This window comes from Mixophyes fleayi, chromosome 2, assembly GCF_038048845.1.
Source record: "Mixophyes fleayi isolate aMixFle1 chromosome 2, aMixFle1.hap1, whole genome shotgun sequence".
Taxonomy (NCBI): Eukaryota; Metazoa; Chordata; class Amphibia; order Anura; family Limnodynastidae; genus Mixophyes; species Mixophyes fleayi.
Window position 1 is genome coordinate 48,397,519 of NC_134403.1, and position 27,089 is coordinate 48,424,607.

General features: G+C 41.3%; 1 protein-coding gene across 2 annotated transcripts in view; it reads right to left on the reverse strand.

Annotated features, from left to right (window-relative positions):
- The window catches only part of LNX2 (ligand of numb-protein X 2), a 107,607-nt gene that overhangs the window by 24,783 nt on the left and 55,735 nt on the right, over positions 1-27,089 (reverse strand). For both annotated transcript variants that reach the window (XM_075198935.1, XM_075198936.1), the window contains exons 2-3: positions 18,700-19,187; positions 8,994-9,241 (exon numbers count right to left, since the gene is read on the reverse strand). In XM_075198935.1, coding sequence (XP_075055036.1) covers positions 8,994-9,241; positions 18,700-19,100 — 649 coding nt within the window. In that variant the 5' untranslated portion in view covers positions 19,101-19,187. The remainder of the gene's footprint in view (positions 1-8,993; positions 9,242-18,699; positions 19,188-27,089) is intronic.

Sequence of the window (27,089 nt, forward strand, 5' to 3'; positions counted from 1 at the left end):
CTACAAAAAGGTCTAAAATTATCTACCTGCTTAATATATCTCAAACACCATGTTGAAATGAAAATGAACATCCCCTCAGACCCCCCTTCCTCCCAGCAGACCCCTGTGGCTCCACAGCTATTTGCACTCAGTGCAGAGTCATTTTTCCTAAGCCTCCAGTTTGACATATTGAGTTCTAATGCAAATGACCCTGTCCAGGGTTGGTAGCTGGAAGCTGTTTGGATGAGGCACTACCTATTCCACCCTACATGCCCCTTACATGCCAATCAGGCCTCTCCACGTGTCCCTTACATGCCAATCAGGCCTCTCCACGTGTCCCTTACATGCCAATCAGGCCTCTCCACGTGTCCCTTACATGCCAATCAGGCCTCTCCACGTGTCCCTTACATGCCAATCAGGCCTCTCCACGTGTCCCTTACATGCCAATCAGACCACTACACATGTCCCTTAGATGCCAATCAGGCCTCTCCACGTGTCTTTTACATTCCCATCAGACCTCTTCACGTCTCTTACATGCCAATCAGACCACTACACATGTCCCTTACATGCCAATCAGACCACTACACATGTCCCTGACATGTCAATCAGACCTCTCCACGTCTGTTACATGCCAATCAGGCCACTACACATGTCCTTTACATGCCAATCAGGCCTCTCCACGTCTCTTACATGCCAATCAGACCACTCCACATGTCCCTTAACTGCCAATCAGACCACTCCACATGTCCCTTACATGCCAATCAGACCACCCCTCATGGCATTTAAACTTCCTCCACATGATTTCTCATACCTCCCACATGTACTTTTAAAGATGAAGCACTACTGTTAGATGTAAGCAGCTCGCCCTCAATAAGCAGTTCAGTGTGAAGCAGTACATACATCCCAACTATCCTTGCAGACGGGACAAAGTTCTGACTGAGCGGGACAGTCACACAAATTTGACATTTCCCCACCATAATGAGGACAGTTGGCTACCTTTGCCTGTGTAGTTAAGGGGATGGGAAGAGTTGGAGAGCAACCTAGCACTATCTGAAATGACATTCAGACCCCTTGCATACACTCTGGCAGCATGTCCTGGTACCCCCACTCTATAAATCCTGAGTTTGGCCCTGCTGGGGGGCCACCTTTTGACCAGCTCTTATCTAAAGGAATTAAATAGTGTCCATAGACTCCAAGAGGATACTGCCCCTAGTGGTGCAATAGTAAAAAGTTTACTTAGCTTTACCAATATTGTGAACAAAGCATGCACTTTTTTACTCACCAAGAAAATTCTACTAGGCACTTACTGTTCGATGAATACGTGATATTTCAACACATTGTTCTTTAAAATTATTTTTACAAAATGCTAAAACATTTCCTAAATTAAAAATCAACACTGTACGGTCATTGTAGAATTATTGGTATAGCAAAAAGCACATATGGGGCCTGATTCATCAAGGTACGTATCTGCAGATTTTTTAGCGTATCGTATGTAAAATCACTCTGCACATGTCCAGCATTGGACTATATACCAGTAAGCGCAGCCCTTCTGCTGCGTCTTCATACGTAAAGGACACATGCTACAGCCTATGATTTCGGGGAGTGAACAGGGTGGGGAAGGGGCGTTTTGCCGAAGCCAAATTACTGTAAGGGTGTGCCAAGCTTTAGCGCACGCAGCCACAACCCGAATCAAGCTCTGGCCATCTCAAAGTTGTTTATTTACTGTATAGCTTGCACATGCTATAGGGCTAGTCTAAGTCCTGATCAGTAGTGATGTCAGTATCGTATGGATGCTCTAACATGTGTTGGCAATCACGAGCAACTGTAAACATTTATTTTATGGTCAGTAGACATTAATATCATCCTAAGAAATGTTTTTAATGGGAAAATAAATAATGTAACTGTTTTATCACTGAGGCCTATGTTATTACTAGGTGACATCCATTTATTTATTTATTTATTTTTTTCTCTGTCTTCTTCTGCAAATGTATAATCCACATAGGTATTGAACATATCCTGCAGTGTCTTATGTAATCCTAGACCTGAATTCATTAGTGCACGTATCTTGAGATCCGTGCCATGAGGATTTCAGGAGAGCGCAAAGCCGAAATATGATCGCTTAATACTAAACGCGGGTTGCGCTCAGATTGCGTACTTTGATGAATCAGGCCCATGAACTGCATTAAAAGGGCATATTATTCTGACAATGAAAATACAGTGACATGCTGATTTAATTCTTATTTCTCTGGATGCCAGCTATCTGAAACAGTAATGTAGAAATTTAGTGAAAGTGTGGAGATCCCTGAGTAAGTTACTAATACTCTCGCCCTCTTGCCATCTTTGTGATATCAACAATGAAGTGTGATATTTTTGTGCTCCATTCATTGTTTTGTGCTGGAGTGAGTAAACACCAGCCTGTAGTAAGGGATAGACAAAAATCATAGCACTAATCCTGGAGATGCAACCTAATGAGACTTAGGGATATATTTACTAAACTGCGGGTTGGAAAAAGTGGAGATGTTGCCTATAGCAACCAATCAGATTACAGCTGTCATTTTGTATTATGTACTAAATAAATAACAGCTAAAATCTCATTGGTTGCTATAGGCAACGTCTCCAGTTTGTCAAACACGCAGTTTAGTAAATACACACCATAGACACATCTCCAGGTATGCCAGGGCCATCTTAACAACATTATGGGCCCCCGGGCAAAGCAGTGCACCGGGGCCCCTAGATATAGATATAGATATAGATATATAGAGATATAGATAGATAGATGTACTTGCTCAGTGACCCTTGAAGATTTTTTTGCAGGTTTTTTTCTGTTGCAGGATTATTTATTCTCCTTAAGAGGCATGCCTATGGGGTCCCCTTGCCCGTGGGGCCCCCGGGCAGCTGCCCATCGTGCTCAATGGAAAAGATGGCCCTGAGGTATGCTTCTACGGAGGTGTATCTTCTGCAGGTACTGGGTGACTGGTGTAAGATACATGATAATGACCCAGACAACACTGTATAGCTGCTTCTGATTGGCTGCTTGTAAACTGAACCCTCCAGCTGATAGGACTTCATTCATTAGTGGTGCAGCTATATTACATCAAGTCGCTGTCTATTTGGATTATTTATTTGTCATTTCCATTTGGACTACTGCAGGAAATAAGTTTCCCATTGGATTTATAAAGTGGTAAATGACAGATGTGGGGTGTTCGTAAAATGCATCTTCTGCATTTATTCTCTCTTGAGTACATGACACGTCATTACATCATATTGTGTACGTATAGGGTAATGCGACTTTCACATTTAGCACTAACACCCTTAGGGCCTGAGTCATTAAGGAGAGTAAAGCATAAAAAAGGAGTAACTTTGCACCTGGGCAAAACCATGTTGCAATGGAGGGGGAGGTAAATTTAAAATGTGGGGACAGATTTATAGCTGGGGTAGGGCATGTCCTATATCAACATTAAATTTCAGTGTAATAATAAAGTTATTAAGTATTTGTGTGTTAGATGAAAAAACAGCCAGTATTTAACTTATGTGCAAAATAATTAACTAATTTGCACCCCTTGTATTGAAACATGGTTTGTTCCAAAGAACATTTACTCCTTTTTTGCCTTAATGACTCAGGCCCTTAATCTGTATCTTTACGCTATCGGGGTCATCAGCATATGTATTTGTACGCCTGATGCAGAAATATTGCTGATTTTTGAGTAGGGTGTATCTTGACGTACGTGTGACTCAAAATACACATATAAGGAATCTTCCTTCCAATAGAATTTTTACGTGTAAGTTCTGAGCACAAAATGTACCAATTCTAAATGAGGCCCGTTATTTGCAAAGTAATAAAAAGTAAACTGTCCGTATGAGATGATTTTGAACTTATTATATTGTATACTCAATATTATTATTAACCAGGAAGGCATGGTGTGTAAAGACAGGATAATATAAACTGTGAAATACTCTATTACAAGAACATTGACGATTCTTCTGAGAAAATACACTGAACCAGTCCTAGTATTGATCGCACAGCAGGTTATTGCAGTGCATTCCAGGAAAGAAGACAGCTGGTAATGACTCCTTAGAAATAAGGACAATATAATTTATTAGTAATATATCAAGTTAAATAGAGCCAAGGGGAGTGTAACATCACAGATGTAGTCAGAGTATCTTGGGGTATATAGTTTTTGTTACAGTGTGCCTCAGAAAATACTTAATCTTGTGGAAAATGGAGACACAAAGCGCTGAATGAATCCCTCCATAGAATCCCACTGATATTATTCCAATTTTTCTGCATTTCCATATAATAGTCCTGATTAATCGAGGGAAACAAAGAGAACTCAGTTTGCGCTTTTTTAAATTGGATGGAAATAGCACAGGTTTTCCCGTATTCAAGTACAAGCGGATCTGAAGAACAGTTTCTAGTTGAAGTACGTTCTGGTTATATGGGACTTACCACAACACACTGCAGGATACGCAGAGAGCGTTATGTGCAATATAAAGTCCCATAAAGTATTAAATACATTAACACTTAATAATATAGTCATGTGGCTGGATCACATATACATAATTTATTGTATAAATATATTTAAATTATTAGCGCGGTGCCGCAATGTATATCATTGCAAATGTACTTATCTTTCTATCTTGGTATGCGCTTGTTATGGAAATGTATGACTTCGAAGACAGATGTCATGTTTGGGTGTTGTCTGGAGACAGGTAACCTCATGTTAAGTCTTTTCGTGTGAAGTGACCAACACATCTGTCTAGCCTGAAAGAATAGGACGGGGTCATTTGACTTGCTGGTAGACTCCCTAGGTTTGAAAGACTCAGGATGCAAGTGATCACAGATGAATGTGAATTGTGCAAGTTAAATTGTGTTAAAAGCAAAGATTATAGAAATGTTATATCCTGATGGTAAACATTCAACAGAAAACCGCAGACGTAGTGGCACTGCTAGTAGCAATGTGAAAAGGTGTTAAACCCCTCCAGGCTAATTTATGTGCAGGTTGCATGAAGCACCTGGATTGGTTAGAGGAGCAGGAGGCTGGATTACCTCCTGCCAGGGTATCTGTGTAAATCTGTATAAAAAGCGGACTGTTTGACCATGTAATGTATTATTCCATCTGTAACTCTTGGAAGATCGCTAGTACCACAAACTGGCGTTTAACGGTCCTTATAAGAGATACTTGAGCTAATAAAACATCACTGCTTCAAGAACCTACTTTGACGCCTTCTTACCTGCTGTAAATCCTGTGACCTCCAGATTAGACCAAATCTAATCCGTTATCCGGCTGTTCTGAGGTTGGCACCCTGCATCCAGTACCAACGCTCTGCCCGCTACCTGCAGCTCTGGCCAGTGTGGTAGGCCAGGGGAAACCATCCACAGTAACGCTGACCTAAAGGCAAGAGGTCAGGTGTACCAGTAAGGGGGTACTCTAGCAATGAGAGTTACTCAGACGCGGTTCTGGACGCAAAGGAGTTCAGTGGAGGCAGCATCATAAGCCCCTCTACTGCGGTTAGAGGGTGCAGTTCAAAAAAAGGGGACGGTGGCGAGCCAAGCCCAGCTGGTCCCCAGCAAAACAACTGACAGGATGCCATAGGAGGTCCATCCTGTCACAAGTCATTAATATAAATAAATAAAATAAAAGTTTTTTTTTATCCCCCTCATGAAATACATAAATCATTATGTTCTTAATGCCTATTGTACATGAGATGCATTTTTACCTCAGAGATGTCAAGAGTTTGAATTGGACGGATGCGTCTGCGCTCAACCTTGGCACGCCCCTACTGTACACTGCTTATGTGCATACGCCCCTTCACTCCCCCGTTCTCCCATTAAAATCATAGGCTGTAGGAAGGGTCCTTTCGAAGATGAATTGCATGCACTTGTGTTCGCTGGCGAATGGACCGTTTCTGGGCATGCGCAGTGCTATTTTACACAAAATACAGCACAAATCGGCATTTACGTTCTGCAATGAATCAGGCCCAATATCTTTAAGTAGTTGACATCACTGTGTAATTAGGATAACTGAGACTGCATTATCTTTTAATAGTGAATTCATTTTTCTTCATGCTTGTAATTTACTTGTGTTTATTTCAGCATGGGAATCATCAGCAGATTGTGGATTCATTGTTTTCTGTGCGGCAAATATGTCTAAGGAAATATGTTATAATTATCTTTGTAGAACATTTTCCCACATTATTTATTGCTAAATATATAACACCACAGTTTAAAACAGGAAAGGAGACGACAATGAGTCCCTGACCTTCAGTCCTAAGAAAACTGACTGAAAGACAAGGGGACTACAAGCATAAGAGCAGCTGCTGTTTTCTCACATAAAGAGCAAATAACTAATGCCGAAATGCATCTCAGGATGGTGTTAACAGTGGCCAGCAAAGGAAAAACACGTTTAAAAGGAAAAAATGCTTTATATTTAATAATAGTATTAATAAATATATTTAATAAAAGTATTTTTTTAAAAAAATTAAAATTATTCCATAACTTTATTATTGATTTTTGTAATGGAATCTGTAACTGGAGCCACATGCGCAGAGGCTCCCTGGTCCGGCCTGGCGATCGGTGTGAGTACTCTTTCCACTGCCGGCCAGTGACGCCTGGGAGCTAGGCATCGTGCTGCTGCCCCGGAGACAGTTATTTGGCATATTGCCTGACCGAATATTTTCTATCATGGCGATAGGGAGCGATAGAAAATCTTTTCATCGGAACACTCTCAATAAATAGACCTCTGATCAGGCTATGCAAGAAATATCAGCTGAGGGAGTCCACAGTCACAGTTTCTGTACTGCCTTTAGCTTAAAAGGACAACAGGCAGCACAGTAGCCTAGTGGTTAGCACTTCTGCCTTACAGCACTGGCGTCATGAGTTCGATTCCCGACCATGGCTTTATCTGTGTGGAGTTTGTATGTTCTCCCTGTGTTTGCAGGGGTTTCCTCCGGGTGCTCCGGTTTCCTCCCACACTCCAAAAACATACTGGTAGGTTAATTGGCTGCTATCAAAATTGACCCTAGTCTCTGTCTGTCTATCTCCCTCTTTGTCTGTCTGTGTCTGTGTGAGTGTGTGTCTATATTAGGGAATTTAGACTGTAAGCTCCAATGGGGCAGGGACTGATGTGAATGAGTTCTCTGTACAGCGCTGCGGAACTAGTGGCGCTATATAAATAAATGATGATGATGATGAACATTACCTACAAAAAGGTATAATGTTCTTTACTATATATTCATGCATTTTCAATAAGATTAATGTGTATATCAAATAAAGGTGCTGCCATAAGCATTGATGCACAATGAATTAATAAATAAGCATGTTTAGTTAAATATCTGAGAGATTTGTTTGCTGTCACTGTCAGTGATTTCATATGTCCTGCTTCAGCATCTCAATGTTGCTTATGTCTGGACTTTGCATATATACGTTGTCTACTGAGATATATCTGTGCCAGGTATAAAATGCTGACATGAATCTGGTCCCAAAGTATGCCAATGTAATCATTCTAGTATCTAGTATAATGTGCTGAGCCAGGCCTTGTGCCAAATACAGAAAGTTGACTCATATCTGGTCCAAGTCTAATACGCAGAGTCATACCTGGTGCAAGTCTAATAAGCAGAGCCATATCTAGTGCTAAGCCTAGACTGAAGAGCCATATCTGATGCCAGGGGGTAAATGTATCAAGCTGCGAGTTTCCGTCGGGTTTGAAAAGTGGAGATGTTGCCTATAACAACCCATCAGACATTGTGCTAAGTCTGATATACACATCCATATCTGGTGCCAAGCCAGCAAGAACTACATCTGGTGCCATGTGTAATTAGAACAACAATATTTAGTGCCTAGTCTAAAATACAGAGTCATATTTGATGCCAAATCTAATAGGAAGAGCCGTATGTAGTGCCACGTCTAATAGGAAGAGCAGTATCTAGTGCCACGTCTAATAGGAAGAGCCGTATGTAGTGCCACGTCTAATAGGAAGAGCCGTATCTAGTGCCACATCTAATAGGAGGAGCCATATCTAGTGCCATGTCTAATAGGAAGAGCCGTATCTAGTGCCATGTCTAATAGGAAGAGCCTATCTAGTGCCACATCTAATAGGAAGAGCCGTATCTAGTGCCATGTCTAATAGGAAGAGCCGTATGTAGTGTCATGTCTAATAGGAAGAGCCGTATGTAGTGTCAAGTCTAATAGGAAGAGCCGTATCTAGTGCCATGTCTAACATGCACTGACATTTTAGGAAAGTGATAACTACTCTCAATGATTCAGACAGATAATTTGTAAACTAGTCCTTATCAGTATAATGGCCATAGCAAAGTGAATGTGAAAAGATGTATGTTATTAGATAAACATGCTAAAGGTATGTAGCCCAATCAGAATTCTACATGATAGGTCTCACAATAGAACTGCAGATGATTGACAACTTATTGCTCTCTGTTATCAGACAGTTCACACTGCTGTTCTTAAACAAACTTAAAAACGCAAAGATTGGAGTCCATCAGAGCCAGTGGCAGATCCAGGGGGGGGGGGGGGGATCGCCCCCCTTACCAGGGTCTTGCTGCCGACAGCTGCACACTGTGCAGGTCCGTTCAGCAGTGACAGTGTGCTGCCCGGCTGCTCTGATTGTGTTTTAAACACAATCAGAGCAGCGGGGCAGCACACTGCCACCGCTGAACGGACCTGCACAGTGTGCAGCCGTCGGCAGCCTTAGACATCAGAAAGGGGGCGGGGCCTAAATCCCGGGGTATATCAATAGTCTGGATCCGCCCCTGATCAGAACAAAATCTTGTCATGCAATCAGTTTTATCAAACATTAAAACTCTTCAATTTGGGTAAGCTCCTGATATATTGTGGATGTGCCTAGTAGCTATTTTATACAAGGCAGCTAGCATTTTAGTGACCCTTTAGGCTACAGAAGAGGACATTGTAGGGTATCTTGCCTAATAATGAAAGATTGAAGTCAGCTTTGGGCTTTGTATTCACCAGTGTGTTAATCACATGAGTGAGATGATTTACTTACAATCAGCTACAGTGCTCTCCTCAAAGGCAAGGTTATCAAACCCCTGGTCATCCGACCACACAGGCAGAACAGTTGGAGTCACATTTCTCTCCAGTAGAGCAGACCCAAGTCCTGCTTTGTCTATATCAGGTGACACAGCCGCTGGATGATCAATCACAGCTGGACCACTTTCTCCTTCGATCTCTATCTGCAGCTTGCTGGCTCTTCTCTGGTCCAATACCTCTCTCCGATGTGATGCTCCTGGACACCTAGAAAGAAAAGTTCCCGTTTAGTAATATGCACAGAACCCTTTCATTTTACATGGTGTGGCCTTGCTACCATAAGAAGTCTGTATTATCTGGGATTAGGAAGGTCTCTGCTTCTACATTGCATACCAGGGTTTTATTCATGTGATAGTAAAATATAAGTTGTGACAAAGAGGGTTATTTGACACACCTCTCCTGCATAGGGATAGGTACAGGCTGCACACAGGGTTAAATTTCTACACAGTCTTCCATACAGCACACAAGCGCACCACATCTGTGTAAATAGTTTGTTATTTTCTTTATAGGTTAATTAGTGCTTGGGAGGAGAATAAAAGGCTGTTTTTGCTGTCGGCAGAGTGACCGATGCCAGCTAGTCGGCCGGTGACTAGGCCTGAGGTCTGCGTCTAGCCAGAGCTAGGGTCGCCTGGTGTCATCCTGTTATTTGTGATGTGAACAATAAAAACACAGTTATTCAATAAATAAGTTGTTTGTCTGTCATCTGCTGCTGGGTATCAGCATCATACAGGTTACCAGATACAAGTCTTTGCAATTTATATAAACATGACATAATGTTATACTGTGATAACTGTGTACATTTTTTTATTAAATTTTTTGAAAACTTGAAATACTTAGCTGCAAAGCAAAGCGCCGTACTGCCATGGATATTTAAATAGTGCCTCCCCTCAGGTAGGTGCAAAGAGGGCAGGTCCAGTAGGATTAGGACTGCCTGTGGGCGACTCCACATGTTTTGAGTCACCAACAGTTTGCACAGAAGTCATCCTCACCACTGGGTCTCTCATTCCCTTGCCATAATCCATAGCAATTTCTCCGGCTCCAGTTGTCTCTGACAACCACTAAGGCCGGTTGGGTCAATGACTGACTAGAACTGTGCTGCCAGACTGATACTGCTGTCAGTACAGAGGATAGCTACATACTGCTCTGCTAAACACAGTGCTCAATTGGTTCCTGTAAGAGCTGTTCAAAATACATACACATAATGTATTGTTCCTGGTATACACAGTTTTAAAAAAAAAAGGTCTGAGGGTCAGTAGACCAGACCTTAATCAATACAGGTGATCCCCATATCAGTCCACAAGTTTCAGCCTGGACAATGTACATTAACTATAGTGGCAGGGAGGGCAGACCTGGGAGATTAATTATTTAAAAACTTACTTCCAGGGCTTTGTCACTGGGGTCTAGCACAGCTCCAGGAGGTTAGAAGCCAGATCCTGGGGAGGGGCCACACAGTGTTGGCAGATGATGCTCACTGAGCTCCGATCACTGAGCTCCAATCACTGAGCTCCAATCACAGAGCTCCAATCACAGAGCTCCAATCACTAAACTCCAACATGTCCTTCCTGAACCACATTCATCCACCGGGTCAGCATATTTATACCCTATAAATTAGGTGCAGCAGTTCACAAGATAATTCAATTTGTGTCTCATATTGTGTGGGTTCAGGGCAGAGGGGGACCCAGCCACCTAATCTATTCACGTTAATTGTATTTCAACTGCACCCCACTGCAATGCACACTGCATCCATATTCAGCAGACTGGATTTTCCTTTGAAAAACTATCTGCCATAGGCAATACGTGCTTAAGTCTGCTCACAAAAACAAACAATTTTTCCACATGACACTAATTTTAGCTCCTGTATGTTCATGGCCAGTACTTATCATGTTGCATACAAAAGAAAGCAAACAGTTTTCAAATGTAAGCAAATACCGTATATTACCCACAGAAAGTAGCCGCCTAAGTAATTGTTGGTGACTAATTAGATGAATATGGAATCTAAACTGGTTTACAGATTACGTGTAATGTAACAATTGTGATTGTTGCTTTAAAACAAATACAAACTCTTAAAAGAAAGAAAAATTAAATTGCATCTTAGTCCCTGTCTCTGGACTCCTCACATTCTGTTCATTAAAGGACCATGGTCTATATATATATATCTCTATCCCAGTTATTAGTTCTGTATCCTTATTACTCTGTTACCCTTCCCTGTTTCTATAAGAAAATAATAACTGTATATTTATCTATTACACTTTTGATTCAGTTGTTAAATCAAAATTAAGTATATATAAGATTACATGAAAGTGTATTTGATTTTTTTTTATTTTAATGTTTGTAATAAATGAATAAATAAAGAATATATAAAAGTAAGGAAAATGTAATGAAAGATATTCACTTTCTTCTTGCCTTCTGCTTTGCAAAAATCTATATTTTTATTCTCAATTTAAGTTCTGGTCTGGATACAGCAATCCTCAGATAAGCCATATCTCAGCTTATCCTGAGAAGAAAATAAAAAAATCAGCGAGTACAATAACAATTCATACAGATCTTCAGATATGACCTCTAGCCTTACTTTTATATAAATCCTGCACAGTCTACTGGCCCAAGCTTAAAATACTTATTTCGGGTAATAGGATAGAATCCTTAAGTTGGAACTAAGATACTTTAAATATGTATGTGTAGAATAAATGGGGATTAGTACAGAAAATGGGAGTTCTCTTATCAAAGATACAAACAAAGAGGTTCCACAAATGGTGCTAGAAAACGGAACCTTTGCAAAGCAGCTGCGATAATACGTCGGCTTCTTGTCTAATTTGTCCATGTTATATCAGTAAAACATACAAGACACACCAAGGAGAGTTATAAGTGCAATAGGTCATCTAACTGTACGACAGGTTTAGAACTGGAAAGAGGCGATGAAACTTCCCTGTTTAATTCATAGTGGGTACCAGTTCCAGAAGAAAAGAGCAGTGAGTGAAAAGAGCTTCAGATGGGATGGTGCAGTAGTACAAATATTAAAATATGGGATTGTTTTTCAGTGCTACTGGAATCTCAAATAAACAGAGCAATTACTAACTCAAAATATTGTAGAGGTCCAGAGCATTCAAAGGCTTTGCAGATTTTCAATCACGTTCTAATGAAAATGAACTTACATTGACAATGCTACCAGTGTTCCCGTAGCAGGTGCTGGTAAAGAAGACCGTCTTCTAGTGCTAGGGATGTCAGTTGTATGGCATAAACACTGATAGGGCAGGGAATCCGCCTTGACCTTCCAATGAGACTATCATCAGTGTTCCCGTAGTAGTTGCTTATAGAGAGGACCGTCTCCAATTGCAAAAATATCAAGTGTATAAGTAATGCAAAGAATCCGTCTTTATCTCCCCTCTCCGTCAAAGGATAAGCATGAATGGGAGAAGAGATAAAACAGAATCTACTGTAGTACTTTTAAAACAAATTTATTAAAATAAAATCACACAGGACAAGAGATATAGTTGCCCATACCAAGTAGCAGATAGTAACAAGCATAGAATAACTGCGTTCAAAAAACGAGGTTTCCAAATGATCGTTACCACAAGCCAGGTCACCGGGTTTCCGATACTCCCGTCCTCCAATTACAGACGCGTTTCGACTTGAGAATAGTCTTTATCAAGGTGCAGTAGTAGTAAAAGGAGTAGAGAGTCCTCCAAAACATTGATCAGTAGTGGAGAAATAGGAGGAACACAGAAATGGAGGATTAATGTCTGGTAGGATCAACTTTTCAACTAAGAGATAAGAGTGTTTTTTCAGAAGAGCTGAGGCAGGCACAGAACGAGAAGCACGATAGATGACTCTTTGCACCAGCATTGTGGATGGATGAGAAGCAGGGAAACTGGATAGAATATTACTGTAGACAATGCAGGAAAAAGAGATGGAAGCTTAGTGTCAGCCGCCTCTGTAAGCGTAAGAGAGGCCCAGGATCCCTCTAGCAGTGTGACAGAGAAAAGGCTGTGTCTTAACCATGTTTCAGGTGAACACATAACAGTAACTTGAGAAGATTATATATTATGTGCCTTATTTGGAGTTGGAAATCCATTATTGGCCCATAAAAATGTGAGTTGATTAAATTTAGCCACACAGTATATGTGCACAACTTTTATTCGTGCTTAGTGTTGGTTGTAGACTTGTGTTTGGAGAGGTGTCAGGGGTGATAACATGTAACAGTTGGGGTATGGAGAGCCTACCACGCTCCTAACAGATGCATCTGATATTGACAATTGTAAAACACACCTTTTAGGAGGTGTATCATAGACCTGCAGCAGATGACGATGATAACATCACAGCTCTGCAAATGACTCACTTCTAGATAGATTATGTGTTGCGCGAATCATAAGATACAGGCTACTGCAGATACAGATGCAGAACCCTAAATATACACATTAGCATTGTTTTTGTGAAAGGTGCAATTTGCATCCATCTCTGTATAGGGCCCTAAAAGTTTAAAGGAGAAATACAATCAATATACATTTTTTCAAAATGTTTACAATGATATATATACATGAACTATACTATTAATTTAATCATATAGCACACTTGCTGCATGGTGGTGGCATTCACTAACTCGGGGCTGTTCCATTATACACCATAAATTCTCTATTTGCTTCAGATCTAGTAACGGAGACGGCCATGACATATGGATATTATCAGTGTTATGTCTTCAAACAGCACAACACACATTCCCAGTGGATGGGGGGGGGGGCACTGTCATCCTGGAAGATACCCCTCCTGTCAGGACAGAAATGCTGCAACATGGGCAGAAGATGATCACTCATCATTAAGCAGATATCACCATTGACCAATGTCTTCCAAGACAATGACTGTGCCCAAACCATGCTCGGAATATGCGTCCACAACATTACAGCAACACAAGGACCCTTTACTGTTGGACACAAGCACACAGCACTGTTCAGGCCGGCACCACATGTGCCCATTTGTCAGGAATATGACATATGTTCAATCTGATCCTATCACCTTCCACCACTGCTCAATAACCCATTGCCTGTGCTCTCTGCACCACGCAACTAGCAAACGTGCATTGCCAGGTGCATTGAGCGGTTTATTCTCTGCAACCTGACTAACATATCTCCTGCTCTCTGGAGTTTTCATCAGACCATTTTGATTAAGGTTGAAATGTGCAGACAACTGATCTGCAGATGCTTCCTGTTCTGTCTTGCAAGATCCGGGGAATATGCGCTTCCGCCTTTTTGCTGATGATGTTCTTCCCTCAGAGTCCCCTGTTGACAACCCTTAAGACAATGTCACACATAAAAAATTTGTAAACTGGACCATATGCCGGTAAATGCAGCAATGTTCACTGTATCTATGAACGCAAAAAACACTTACTACAGCCTATGATTTCTGGGAGTGAATGGGACGGAGAAGGGGACGTCAATGTACTTTATAATAACTGTATGAGTGTGCCAAACTGGAACGCACACAGCCACGCCCGGTTCAAGCTTTGGCATCTCAGTTACTTGTTTTTCAGTCGTATCTCTTGCTCCAGCTACAGGGCTAGTCTAAGTCCTGATCACTAGTGATGAAAGACTTGTATGCATGCTGTAATGGAAAAAAATATATACTTTTTTTTTTTTAACTGTTTTGTCATTAATGCTTATATTATTAACTGGTAACATTAATCCATTGGTTATTTATTTTTACTGTGCGTTCTTTTGCAAATATATCTTCCACACACGCATTGGACGTATCCAGCAGTGTGTTGTGTAGTAGAGCTGAGCAGACCTACACCCGAATTCATCAGCGCACATATCTTCAGATCCATCCCTTTATGAATTTGGGAGTACACAGAGCTGATTTACGTTCTAGCGCATTGACAGACATTACTATTGTTTCAGACCGGTGAAATAGGACATCTCATTCAGCCATTGAACCATGATCATATACATGGCTCTGTTCAGGTGCAGAGCTCCAGTGACAGACACAATCCTTCCACAAGCATCATGGTCATCAGCAGAGTTTGTGTTTTCTTTTAATAGTCTCCTGAATAGGACCATCATAATTACCAAGTAGGCTGATAATCTGGGTGCCGGTGGTGGCCCTGTAAAGTGACTAACTGATGATCAACTGATACATTGGTCTGTGTTATGTCCCCTTATAATCTGACGTATTTTGTTGTGTTTGAAGTATTATGGAATGTACCTCGATCACATTGTAGAACTCGATCACCTTGTAGAACTCGATCACATTGTAGAACTCGATCACATTGTAGAACTCTGACAGCAAAATTCCAATGTTTCTCTATTACAAGATGGATTTACGAACATTGTTTTATATAGAATTGCGTATCATGCCATAATTTTGTTGCACCAGTTTTGACAATAGATAAACTGCGGTCTGTATATTGGATATAATTGTACGTACATAACCATCATCATCATTTATTTATTTATATAGCATCACTACTTCTGCAGTGCTGTACAGAGAACTCATTCACATCAGTCCCTGCCCCATTGGAGCCAGTGGCGGATCCAGAGGGGGGCGATCGGGGCAATCGCCCCCCTAGCAGGGGCTTGCTGCCAGCGGCTGCACACTATGTGCAGGTCTGCTCGGCAGTGACAATGTGCTGCCCGGCTGCTCTGATTGTGTTTTAAACACAATCAGAGCAGCCAGGCAGCACATTGTCACTGCCAAGCGGACCTGCACATACTGTGCAGCCGCCGGCAGCCTTAAAAGTCAGAAAGGGGGCGGGCCTAAATCGCCCACCCCCTAAATCGCCCGGGGTAGAAAATCTTTCTAGATCCGCCCCTGATTGGAGCTTACAGTCTAAATTCCCTATCATACATACATACACACACACACACACATAGAGGGAGAGAGACTTTGGTCAATTTGACAGCAGCCAATTAACCTACCAGTATGTTTTTGGAGTGTGGGAGGAAACCGGAGCACCCCGGTGGACACCCACGCAAACACGGGGAGAACATACAAACTCCACACAGTTAAGGCCAAACAAATCTATTGTCATAGCAGAGGACTGTGGTCTGGAGTTTCTCTTTAAATAACCTGTGACAGGAAGGTATCAGTTTGTTTTTAGTTCATCTGTCATCATATTTCATCTTGTATTTTAATAACATTAATTAATGTTTTCGTCAATGCGTTTCCTCTATAACATACAGCTAGACTGGAAACAGTATCCTTGTTGGGATTGCTGACACTTTCAAAGTCATGGAAAAATGTCCGGTTTCCATTGCTAAACAAGTCTCTGCAGGCTCCTGTTACACTGGGGACGACCTCTACCCCCATTAAGCTCATCAGAAAGTCGTGTCCCATGAAAATACATTTTCTTTTTCCATCTATCGTGCTGATTACATGAGCTGTGAGGTCCTGTAGTATCCTCACAGTTATGCTGATGTGCACATTACTGCCAATTACTGCAGTACTTCAACGCTAATTGAATGGGCCCCAATCTGTAAAAACAGGTGCGTTAATGAAGATATCCCACTCTTTGTATGGAACATCCTGTCCAGCAAGGTCAGCCCTTCATATGTGCCAATTCTATAACAAACATCATTTTGACACAGGACTCTAGAAGTCTGCACAACTGTGGATAGACGCATGATGCCTCAAAGCAGGAAGCTGTGAGCTCCCAGTTTATGGTTCACATTTCATCACCATTGTGTTACATTTCCAGTGTTGCTGTGTCAGAATGGATATATCCGACCTTCATTAGTATCTGAATATCATGAATAAGTCCCAGAAATGGGCACATCTTGGCCAAATTAACTTGTACTCTTAGTACATCAATCTATCTGAAACTAGATATTCCACAGAGAACAACACAGTAAAGTGAAGGAACATCAAAACTAAACAAATTAGATCATTATTTCACCAGATTGTAATGTTTCATTTACATTTTAATAACATCTTTATTACTGACTATAATATGATAACTTCTCATTTTTGAGATTTTAGAGGAATCACAACAAATTAATAACGTGGATTTTAAGGATAATTTTATGTCCATATGTCCCAGTTCTCTCTCCCCCTGACTAATGACGGTTATTACCCATACTCCTGATGAGCACAAATTAACAGAGGAAGTGGGAAATGTTCTAATAACTGTATTTATTTACCATGCAAAAGAAAGTATTGTGTGGACTTCAGGTGATGTGGGCATCTGGTTTTTTTTAGTTGCAAAATGATGTGCGCACTATACAGTCCTAATAAAAAATACAAATAAAAAAAAATATGATATCTCTTATTTCAGGTGCACAGAAATCCTGGGTTTATTACTTGGTTTACTTACTGTATAGGAAAAAAAAACCTCTATGTCTGAGTGAACAAGGCCTTAGATCCAAACGGCTACAGTCAAACCGCTCAGTATTCCCTCAGTAGACGGACAAAATATTGCTTATTCCATTCTTCACAGCCCCTCTTTATGGGAGACGTGCTCATTAGAAGCATTATAATCTGAATATAAAGCACAATGTGCAGTACGTTATACTAATATAATAACAAGCCACTGAGGGATTCTGATGCTGCAGGCTGAAAGCTGTACTACAGGCCATACAATGTAGAGGTTGGGAACAGGTCAGGGCTTCTGGGACTATATAATGAAGAAAGGATAAAAAAATCCACTTAACTCACACGTCTGGTCTAAGTAATCTTTATGTCATTACATCAGTTCCGCAACATAAGTGAAGCTGAGAATATATCGATATAAAATCCTCTGGAAACATAGGGGTCTATTTATCATTTACTTTTAAGCCTAAACCTGATTGCAGTTTAATTTCCCATTTATTATTGTCTGAGTATTGTCTCACTTTCTTCAGAATAAACATTATACTCGTATAGAACACTGTATGTACTTTAACAGCTGAACTGCTGCTTATTATCTACAAGTGTCGTTGACATTAGAGATAACTGTGTGGATACACAATGTGTTTGGCAAACTCTCCAGGAGATCCAGGTAGAGGTGGGCGTGTGGGGGCGGGGCTTTGTGATTCGGGACATTTGGCCACACACCCTAAACATGTCATCACAATTTATAGCCTATTGTAGAAGGGGGCAGGGCCACAATGACGCGTAAATCGCATCCTAAGCCCCGCCCCTGCCACTTAACTAATGAAGTGGCCAGTAACTGGAAGGTAGCCCTGCTCTCCCGGTAATCCAAGTGGACTCCCAGAAATCCGTGAGTCACCCGGATATTCTGGGAGAGTAGGCAATTATGGTGTTAAGTATATAAATGGCTTGTTTCTACATAGCATTGGGATACAGAATGACCACTTGCCCGTGTGCCTCTCATAGCTGGAAAATGTGTACACAAACTGACCCAGACGTGCTTTACAATACTAAGCTTTCAACAGGGCCGCCATATCTATTTTAAAGGGGTTGTCCACATTTCTGTCCAAAAACCATCTCAGCCATAAGATAATCATACAGACTTCTTTTATGGGTATCAGTCAGGTCATCATTGTTAAGTCTGTGACTTATATTTCAATAAAAGTTTCCTTAGTGACCAAGACACAGTGGTTTTTGCACGCTTCTTTACTATAGAACTGCAGGATACACATGACACAAAAGATAGATAAATAGCCTAATAACTTGATTTAATTAGGACCCCCATGTACAAAACTGAGTTTAGAACACCTTGATTACCACTCATGCATCCTCACCTGTTCTTGAGATGAGCCTCTACATCACACCGCTGCATGGTGATCTTACAAGCGTTGGAGAAGGGACAGGAGACAACAAGCTTGTCCAGCAGTTTGTGCACCAGGATGCTGGACTTCTTGCACAGTTTAAAGTGAAGCCGTTTTCGGTCCAGCGGACAGAAGTCCTTCTCCTGTAGGAAGTTTCTGAGGCACTTGAAACAGAAAGTGTGGCCGCAGGGGGTATCCAACGGCTGCAGCAATGGCTGAAGGCAAATGTGGCAAACCAGGTCATCATCCACTTCATTCTGGTAATTATACAGGTGGTTCTCTCTGGTCCAGTGCTGCTGGCCACACTCAAAGCACAAGGGGTTCAAGGAAGAATCATCCTCTACCACAATTAATTCTTCAGTCGCTGTGCCCATACTGAAAACTCTGATGCACCTCAACAGCTAGCCTTCCTTTCAGTCATCAGCACTGCATACAGGAAATAGCCACTGCCATATGTCTTCCTGGAAGCAAAACACGATTGTTATTTCAATACAGGTTACTTAATTTGGAAAATAAGTAAAGAGAAGTGGAACAGACCAATGTGTACTGGTGAGGTTGGATTGGAGGCCATTTCAGACATGCAGCATGTGTGCCTAGTTGTAAATTGTTGAAATGACAATCAAAGTTCTACTGCTGCTGAAATAAAGCTTCATTAAAAAGTAATTTAATTTGGAACCTTAACTTTAAAATGCATCTGTCATCTATACACAGTGGAGTCAGCCATTTTGTGAATGGAGCACATCAAGTCACTAGGAACTAGAGGCATTACTGAGGTAGAAAGTGTAAAAAAGTTAATGGACAGGCTGCATTCTCAGTAACGTCACTGGGTCCTAAGAATTGATTGGGTGCATTCTGAGCAATGTCACTGGGTCCTAGTAAATTGATTGGGTGCATTTGCAGCAATGTCACTGGGTCCTAAGAATTGATTGGGTGCATTCGCAGCAATGTCACTGGGTCCAAGTGAATTGATTGGGTGCATTCTCAGTAACGTCACTGGGTCCTAGTGAATTGATTGGGTGCATTCTCAGTAATGTCACTGGGTCCTAGTGAATTAACTGGGCGCATTCTCAGTTAGGTCACTGGGTCATAGTGAATTGATTTGGTGCATTCTCAGTTAGGTCACTGGGTCCTAGTGAATTGATTGAGTGCATTCTCAGTAATGTCACTGGGTCCTAGTGAATTGATTGGGTGCATTCTCAGTAACGTCACTGGGTCCAAGTGAATTGATTGGGTGCATTCTCAGTAACGTCACTGGGTCCTAGTGAATTGATTGGGTGCATTCTCAGTAACGTCACTGGGTCCTAGTGAATTGATTGGGTGCATTCTCAGTAACGTCACTGGGTCCTAGTGAATTGATTGGGTGCATTCTCAGTAACGTCACTGGGTCCTAGTGAATTGATTGGGTGCATTCTCAGTAACGTCACTGGGTCCTAGTGAATTGACTGGGCGCATTCTCAGTAACGTCACTGGGTCATAGTGAATTGATTTGGCGCATTCTCAGTAATGTCACTGGGTCCTAGTGAATTGATTTGGTGCATTCTCAGTAATGTCACTGGGTTCTAGTGAATTGATTGGGTGCATTCTCAGTAACGTCACTGGGTCCTAGTGAATTGATTTGGTGCATTCTCAGTAATGTCACTGGGTCCTAGTGAATTGATTTGGTGCATTCTCAGTTAGGTCACTGGGTCCTAGTGAATTGATTTGGCGCATTCTCAGTAATGTCACTGGGTCCTAGTGAATTTACTGGGCGCATTCTCAGTAATGTCACTGGGTCCCAGTGAACAGATATGTTGTCTCCTGAACTGCCCACAAAATGCCTTTCTTCACTATATGTGAGCATCACAAACACTTTAAGATGCTCCCTTCTTGGAGTTTTAAAATGACACCGATATATATTACATTGTAATTCTATTCGTGCACTTCCAATCACTGCAGCTAGAATGGTGATAAACCAAGAGATAAAGTAAAGCAAAACTGTATCTTCATAATTTGATTTATAACAAATACTGTCTATTGCTAAAGTAGATCTACGAACCATTCCCTTTTCTCACAGCAACTAGCATACTAATAGATTTTGTCTTGTCTTCACCCCCCAAACAATTATACACTAAGTTACAACTGACACGCAAGTGTTAGTGATTTCAGCATGTTAATCACACATTCCGTGTTACTCGAAATCTCGCTGCATCCCAATTACTGTGACGTGATAAATGTGAACTTAGACAAAAGCCAGCACTTCTGCCATACAAATTCATCCTTTTATTTTCAATAATAAATAAAACATAATCTAACTCAGAAAACACATTTATGTTATTATTTCTTCTATTGCAAGAGAGATAACAGACGTTTGCAAAACTGATATTACTGCAATGCAGGGTGGAAATTATATTTCTCATTTCTCTGGGTATTTTTCCTGTAAGATCCAAACACAACAGAAAATCTATTTCCTAGATGTCAGATGGTCATATTATTTTATTAGAAATAGCAATATGGGTCTAATTATATCTCTGCATTGTCGCATTATAAAAATACACAAAACAAATGTGTAAGGAGAATAGAGATATTTTACACACATCTGTACTTGTGAAAAATGTTTAAATTGAATCCACACATTAAAAATCCAGCAATCGTTTTTTAGAATTGCTATGACACATTTACCGGTACCTTACCTCCCCCTTCACACCCACAGCCCACCTCCCCCACTTCATCATTGGTTACACAGACATTAGGAATATGGTAGTAGTGACTGCTTAGGCAACAGGGGGTGAGCCTGATGTCAACAGTAACATGAATATATGTAATTGGAAATGATTCAGATTCATTCACAAAAAAGGAATATTTCTATTTGGGTCCTGTAAAAAATCCTGTCTTTGGAACAGAAGACTTAACAGCTCACCATAACTATCCTAATCTAATGTATTTAGAACATACTAGCCCACAGTCCCGGAATTTCCGGAGACTCCCGAATTCTAGGTAGGTCTCCCGCCTTCCCGGGAGAGCAGAGCATTCTCCTGCTTCCTGACCACTTCCTAGTGAACTGAGTAGGATTGAAGACTCTACGACGAGATTCTCAGTGAATCACATCATTTTGGCCAAAATGCAGCAATGGTCGTGCCCCGCCACCCTCCGTCCTCACACCCCACCTCCCCTCTGAGATCAAAAGTTGGCAATTATGATTTAGCCTCATTTTGTAAGAGTCTATCAGGTACTTCCTAATGGTGAAAAAAAAAATCACATATACACACATGGCGCTATGACACGGAAAGCAGGTCCCCCTCACTTGTGGGCCCTATACAGCTGTACCCAATGTACGTATGGTGGATGCGTCCTTGGGTGGAGATCTCATGGCTGAGAGAATACAACCTTTAGTCATTTACATTCCATTCCTTTTTCAAAGCTTCCTCTTTGATTTGTGACGCATTTTGTGCTTGTTCACTATCCTGTTGTGAGTGACAGATATTCTCTATGCCAATCATAAAGGATTATATCCTGGGACCAGTGGTGTAATCTGACCTGCCACTGTTTGATTTTTCAATTAGTTGTGAGGTGACTGCGTCGCTCTTGCCGCCACCATAAATATTATTATTATTATTAATTTTTATTTATAGGGCGCCACAAAGTATCCGTAGCGCCGTACAAGGACAAACAATGGCACAGTACAAGGTGAAACAGCACAGTACAAGTAACAGTAAGCACTATAACTCTGGGGGCTCAGGCACAGCATGAAAGAGAGGGAGGGAGGGGAAAAGTGAGTACAGGCAGGTAACTATGGCCCAAGAGGGTGGGCATGGATGACAGGTTGAGAGTCACTGAGGGGAGCGGAGAGAAGCGAGAGGAGACAGAGGGCAGAGGGACTGAGAGGAGGTGAGCTGAGTAGCTGGAGAGCGCAGTTAAAAGTGATGGAAACAGGAGGTAGGAGAGCCCTGCTCAAAGGAGCGAACAATCTAAAGGGAGGGGAAGACAGACAGACACATGGATGAGACGGAGAGATGGGAGGAAAGGGAAGAAGGGAAGAAGGGATGAGAAGAGAGGTAGCCGACCGGTGGGAGTTTAGGCATGAGACTGGAAGGCTTTAAGGAAAAGGTGGGTTTTTAATGTTCGTTTGAAAGAGGACAGATTAGGGGAAGTTCTGATGGAGCGGGGGAGCTTGTTCCAATAGAGGGGAGCGGCGCGGTAGAAGTCTTGGATATGTGCGTGAGAGGAGGTAATCAGAGGGGAAGAGAGGCGACGATCGTTGGACGATCGCAGTGAGCGGGAGGGAGTGTGAATAGAGATAAGGTTAGAGATGTAGGGAGCAGTGGAGTTGGCGAGGGCCTTGTAAGTCAGAGTGAGGAGCTTGAAAAGGATTCTGTAGGGGAAGGGGAGCCAGTGAAGGGCTTGGTAGAGTGGGGATACAGAGGTGGAACGGCGAGAGAGGAAAATAAGCCTAGCAGCGGCGTTAAGTACAGATCTAAGGGGAGCGAGATGAGAGAGGGGGAGGCCGAATGTTTAAATAAAACTGTGACCTCTTTCCAAATGTAAACTTATGTCCGTCTGGTTATTTTATGTGCTTAACAAAGAATATAAATCTGAACATACGAAGGAGGTTTAGGTGCAAAAACGGGAGACATCAACAGTATGCAGTTTAATCTTTTTCCAACTACCTTTAATTCCTTAATAAACATACCAATGTGGTTTTAATATATATCCATGAGTGTGTGTGTGCGTGCATGTGTGTGTGTCCTATGTGTACAGTATATATTGCACTTACCTGTCCCACAGTCCATGCAAAGGACTCACTATGGTCAGCCCATCATCATTTGCTTGTTATAGAATAATGTGGAAAACTATTCATGCTACTCCGTTCAAACACATTGGAGAAAATACTCACTACGGACACCACCAAAGATGGCATCAGCAGCAGGACAGGTAAGTGCTATATACACTAAAATAGAGATTATGGGTTATATTTGTAAAACAGACATGCAGCATTTCTGACTATCCCCCTGGTTAGTAGGTAGATTCAGTGATCATTATCATCATCATCAGCTATTTATATAGTACCACTAATTCCGCAGCGCTGTACAGAGAACTCACACACATCAGTCCTTGCCCCATTGGGGCTTACAGTCTAAATTCCCTAACACACACATAGAGACTAGGGTCAATTTGATAGCAGCCAATTAACCTACAAGTATGTTTTTGGATTATGCGAGGAAACTGGAGCCCCCGGAGGAAACCCACGCAAACAAGGGGAGAACATACAAACTCCACACAGATAAGGCCATGGTTGGGGGCACTCTCAGCTATCACTATTCTGAGGAGGCGGTAGCAATCGGAGGACAGTGACGGCACTTGTGATGAATAGATTTTCCCATGCCGGCTGCCGTGACTCTCACTGGAAGGGAAGTTTGGATAAATAGGAAAAGCCATAAATCTATGGTTTTCTCCTAATCATAACTATACCGCAGAGAGCTGGGGTATATTTAGAGTTGTCCACACATTTTAAATCTGTCCCCCCTGCAGAGCAACAACGTTTTTTAAGAAATTATTTTAGTCACTTGTACACATTTCATTAATTTATATAAGCGCACCTTGGTTTCACTGGTTCTAATTTGTTTTATTGGGGAGTCAGACTGCTCCCCTCATAGGTTGCTGCATACATTGAAATGGAGACTCAGGACGGTTTTAAATGGGACACCCTACACAAGCTAGGGCTCACCTACAGGAGATGCCTTGATGTTGGCAGGTGAGCTTATCCCAATATTACTATATTGTGCACAACATTCTCCTACTTATGTATATGCTGACACATAGCAATTTATATATTGTTTGTTTCAGAGCGGAGGACTACATTTTATTTTGTTTGCACATTCACAGTTGTCTTAATTGTCCCCGCTGCACTCTCTCAAATTATTTTATTCACTTGTACACATTTCATTCATTTAAAGGAGCGCACTTTGATTGTACTGATTCTAATATGCAATATTGCACCTTTAATCTGGATTCACTCCTAATTATATTAAATTAACCACACAGGACTGATAAACTCTAATACAATAGGGTCAATAATAATAATATAATAATGACCATAATTACTTTTATGTAAAGTTTGGGACATTACAAAGAGCAACCAAGGGTTGTGAAACTGATTTCACACTGGTTTATTTGTGCTGTTACTTTAGATTATCTGCAAGTGGAAGTTATTGAACGTGTACTAACATTTAGCTGGCTGCTCAGCAGTATCTGACAGGAGAACTGCTAAGTAACAATTTATTACAAAAGCGTTAACCTGACTTATAGATCACTCACATTTACTTTGGAAACAGAGGTCGGTGATCCCTGCGATCCGGCGTTCATTCACTAATCACCTCTGGTCCAGCTGTAATGTAATATGCAGTCTGGTAATGGGAGTGTTATTTTATTAACCCTGGTCCAATAGAAACACAGATATTAATTACTCCATCCAACTACAATCGGTGTCTACTCTCAATACTCTTTCTTTCATTAGCAGCCTTTCCATTATTATTATTATTATCCATAGAAATATATATTTTCCCCTCTGGTAAATTTAAATGTGCAAATGGGACAATGGAAAGCTGTAATGTTTTAGATACTGATACAAAATAAGACATAATAACATGTTGAGGTTAAGGCATACCAAACCAATAAGTTTTGTTTGTTCCAAAGTCAGGCTGAAATAATGAATCACAATGGAAATACTGCAACTATGAGTTCCAGATATGCTTTGATAGTGGTCATCTGAACCTATCAAATCCAGATTAGGACATGGGAGCAGTCTAGGTCTAACTAGGCACAATTTACAGGGTATTCAGGCACAGAATGACTGTGAATCTGACTGTACAGTCATCATAATAGTTGTATCCCAAGAATCAGGCTACTGATTACCGATATCAGGCCGATGAATAAGCTGTGGCATTCCGTACCACATCAGGTGACATCAAATTCCTTAACAATGGGTTGGAAGCCTATATTACTGTTATGATTCCTAGTCCGACGAATATGCAGAGTCAAATACCAGGTAAAGGGTCGCTTCAGGCTGCAATATATGTGGTCAGGGTCTTAAGTAATGGGTAAATCCTGGCAGCAATCAGGGATGATCAGGTCCCAGACAGAGGTCAGAACGGAGCATCAAACTGGGCCAGTGTATTCACAGGGTACACAGACAGCAGCAGTAAGGGTAAACAACGAACTGGCAGGAACACTGACTGGAGCAGGTATATAAAGCAGTGGAACAGGTGCAGGCACTAATCAGGGAAGAAAGTAACTCCTGCAGGGGAGGTGGAATGTTCAAATGTAAAACAGCAGCACCTCTGGTGGTAAAGAGGTACTGCTAGGCAAATACAAACTAATGACAGAATGCCAGATTCATTAAGGAAATTTAAGTAAAAATTGAGTAAGTAGTCTCCTGGATAAAACTATGTTACAATGCAAGGGGTGCAAATTAGTTTCTATTTTGCACATAAGTTAAATACTGTCTGTTTTTTTCATGTAGCGCACAAATATCAACTTTAAATTTTAGTATATAAATAAGCTCAAGTATTTGTCTGCTACATGAAAAAACAGACAGTATTTAATGTGCAAAATAAAAAACTATTTTGCACTCCTTGCATTGTAACATGGTTTTGTCCAGGAGACTACTTCATTTTTTAATTAACTTTCCTTAATGAATCAGGCCCAGAGTCCTAACAATTACAACACATGGTATCTGCAGCTATAATTAGTAGAAGACATAATGGGGCTGGCCGCTAGGAATTTATCCGATTACTATTTTTGGGGTCTGGAAGTATCTGTTTTCCTGCCTGGGAAACAAAATTAATAAGTGTCACACTTGGTGTTTTGTTTTACCTTGCTCAAAAGCAACACAATTAGAATTCATGAAATGTTGAACAATACACTGTATTTCCTTACCCTTGTTGATGTTCTTATTCCCAAAGAGAATTCCCGTCTCACCACCCCCAAGAGGCTCCAGCTGTTGTGGAACTACAAGTCCCACCATACCAGGCATGCTGGGGCTTGCAGTTTCTCATAAGCAGAATGGCCTCATACTATATAATACTACTCTGCTTCAATTTTTTGGGGCAACAAATGTTGTCAATAAACCACCCTCTCTTAGAAGAAGGTTGACAGTGCACAGCCTATCCTCAAGAGTTGTCAATGCTGTTGACTATTTGGCAGCCACAGCTTCCGCACTCAGCAGCACGGACAATTGTTCAGTGTAGCCTGTGTACTTTCACACTCTTCCACGCTTTTATTCCTGGAGAAGCAACTATTAAAAGCGCCAGCAAAATCGTTTACAAACTGCTTCTCCTTTAGAGGTGTTCTGTTTATTTATTATATATGTGATCTTGAGGTCCATTGTA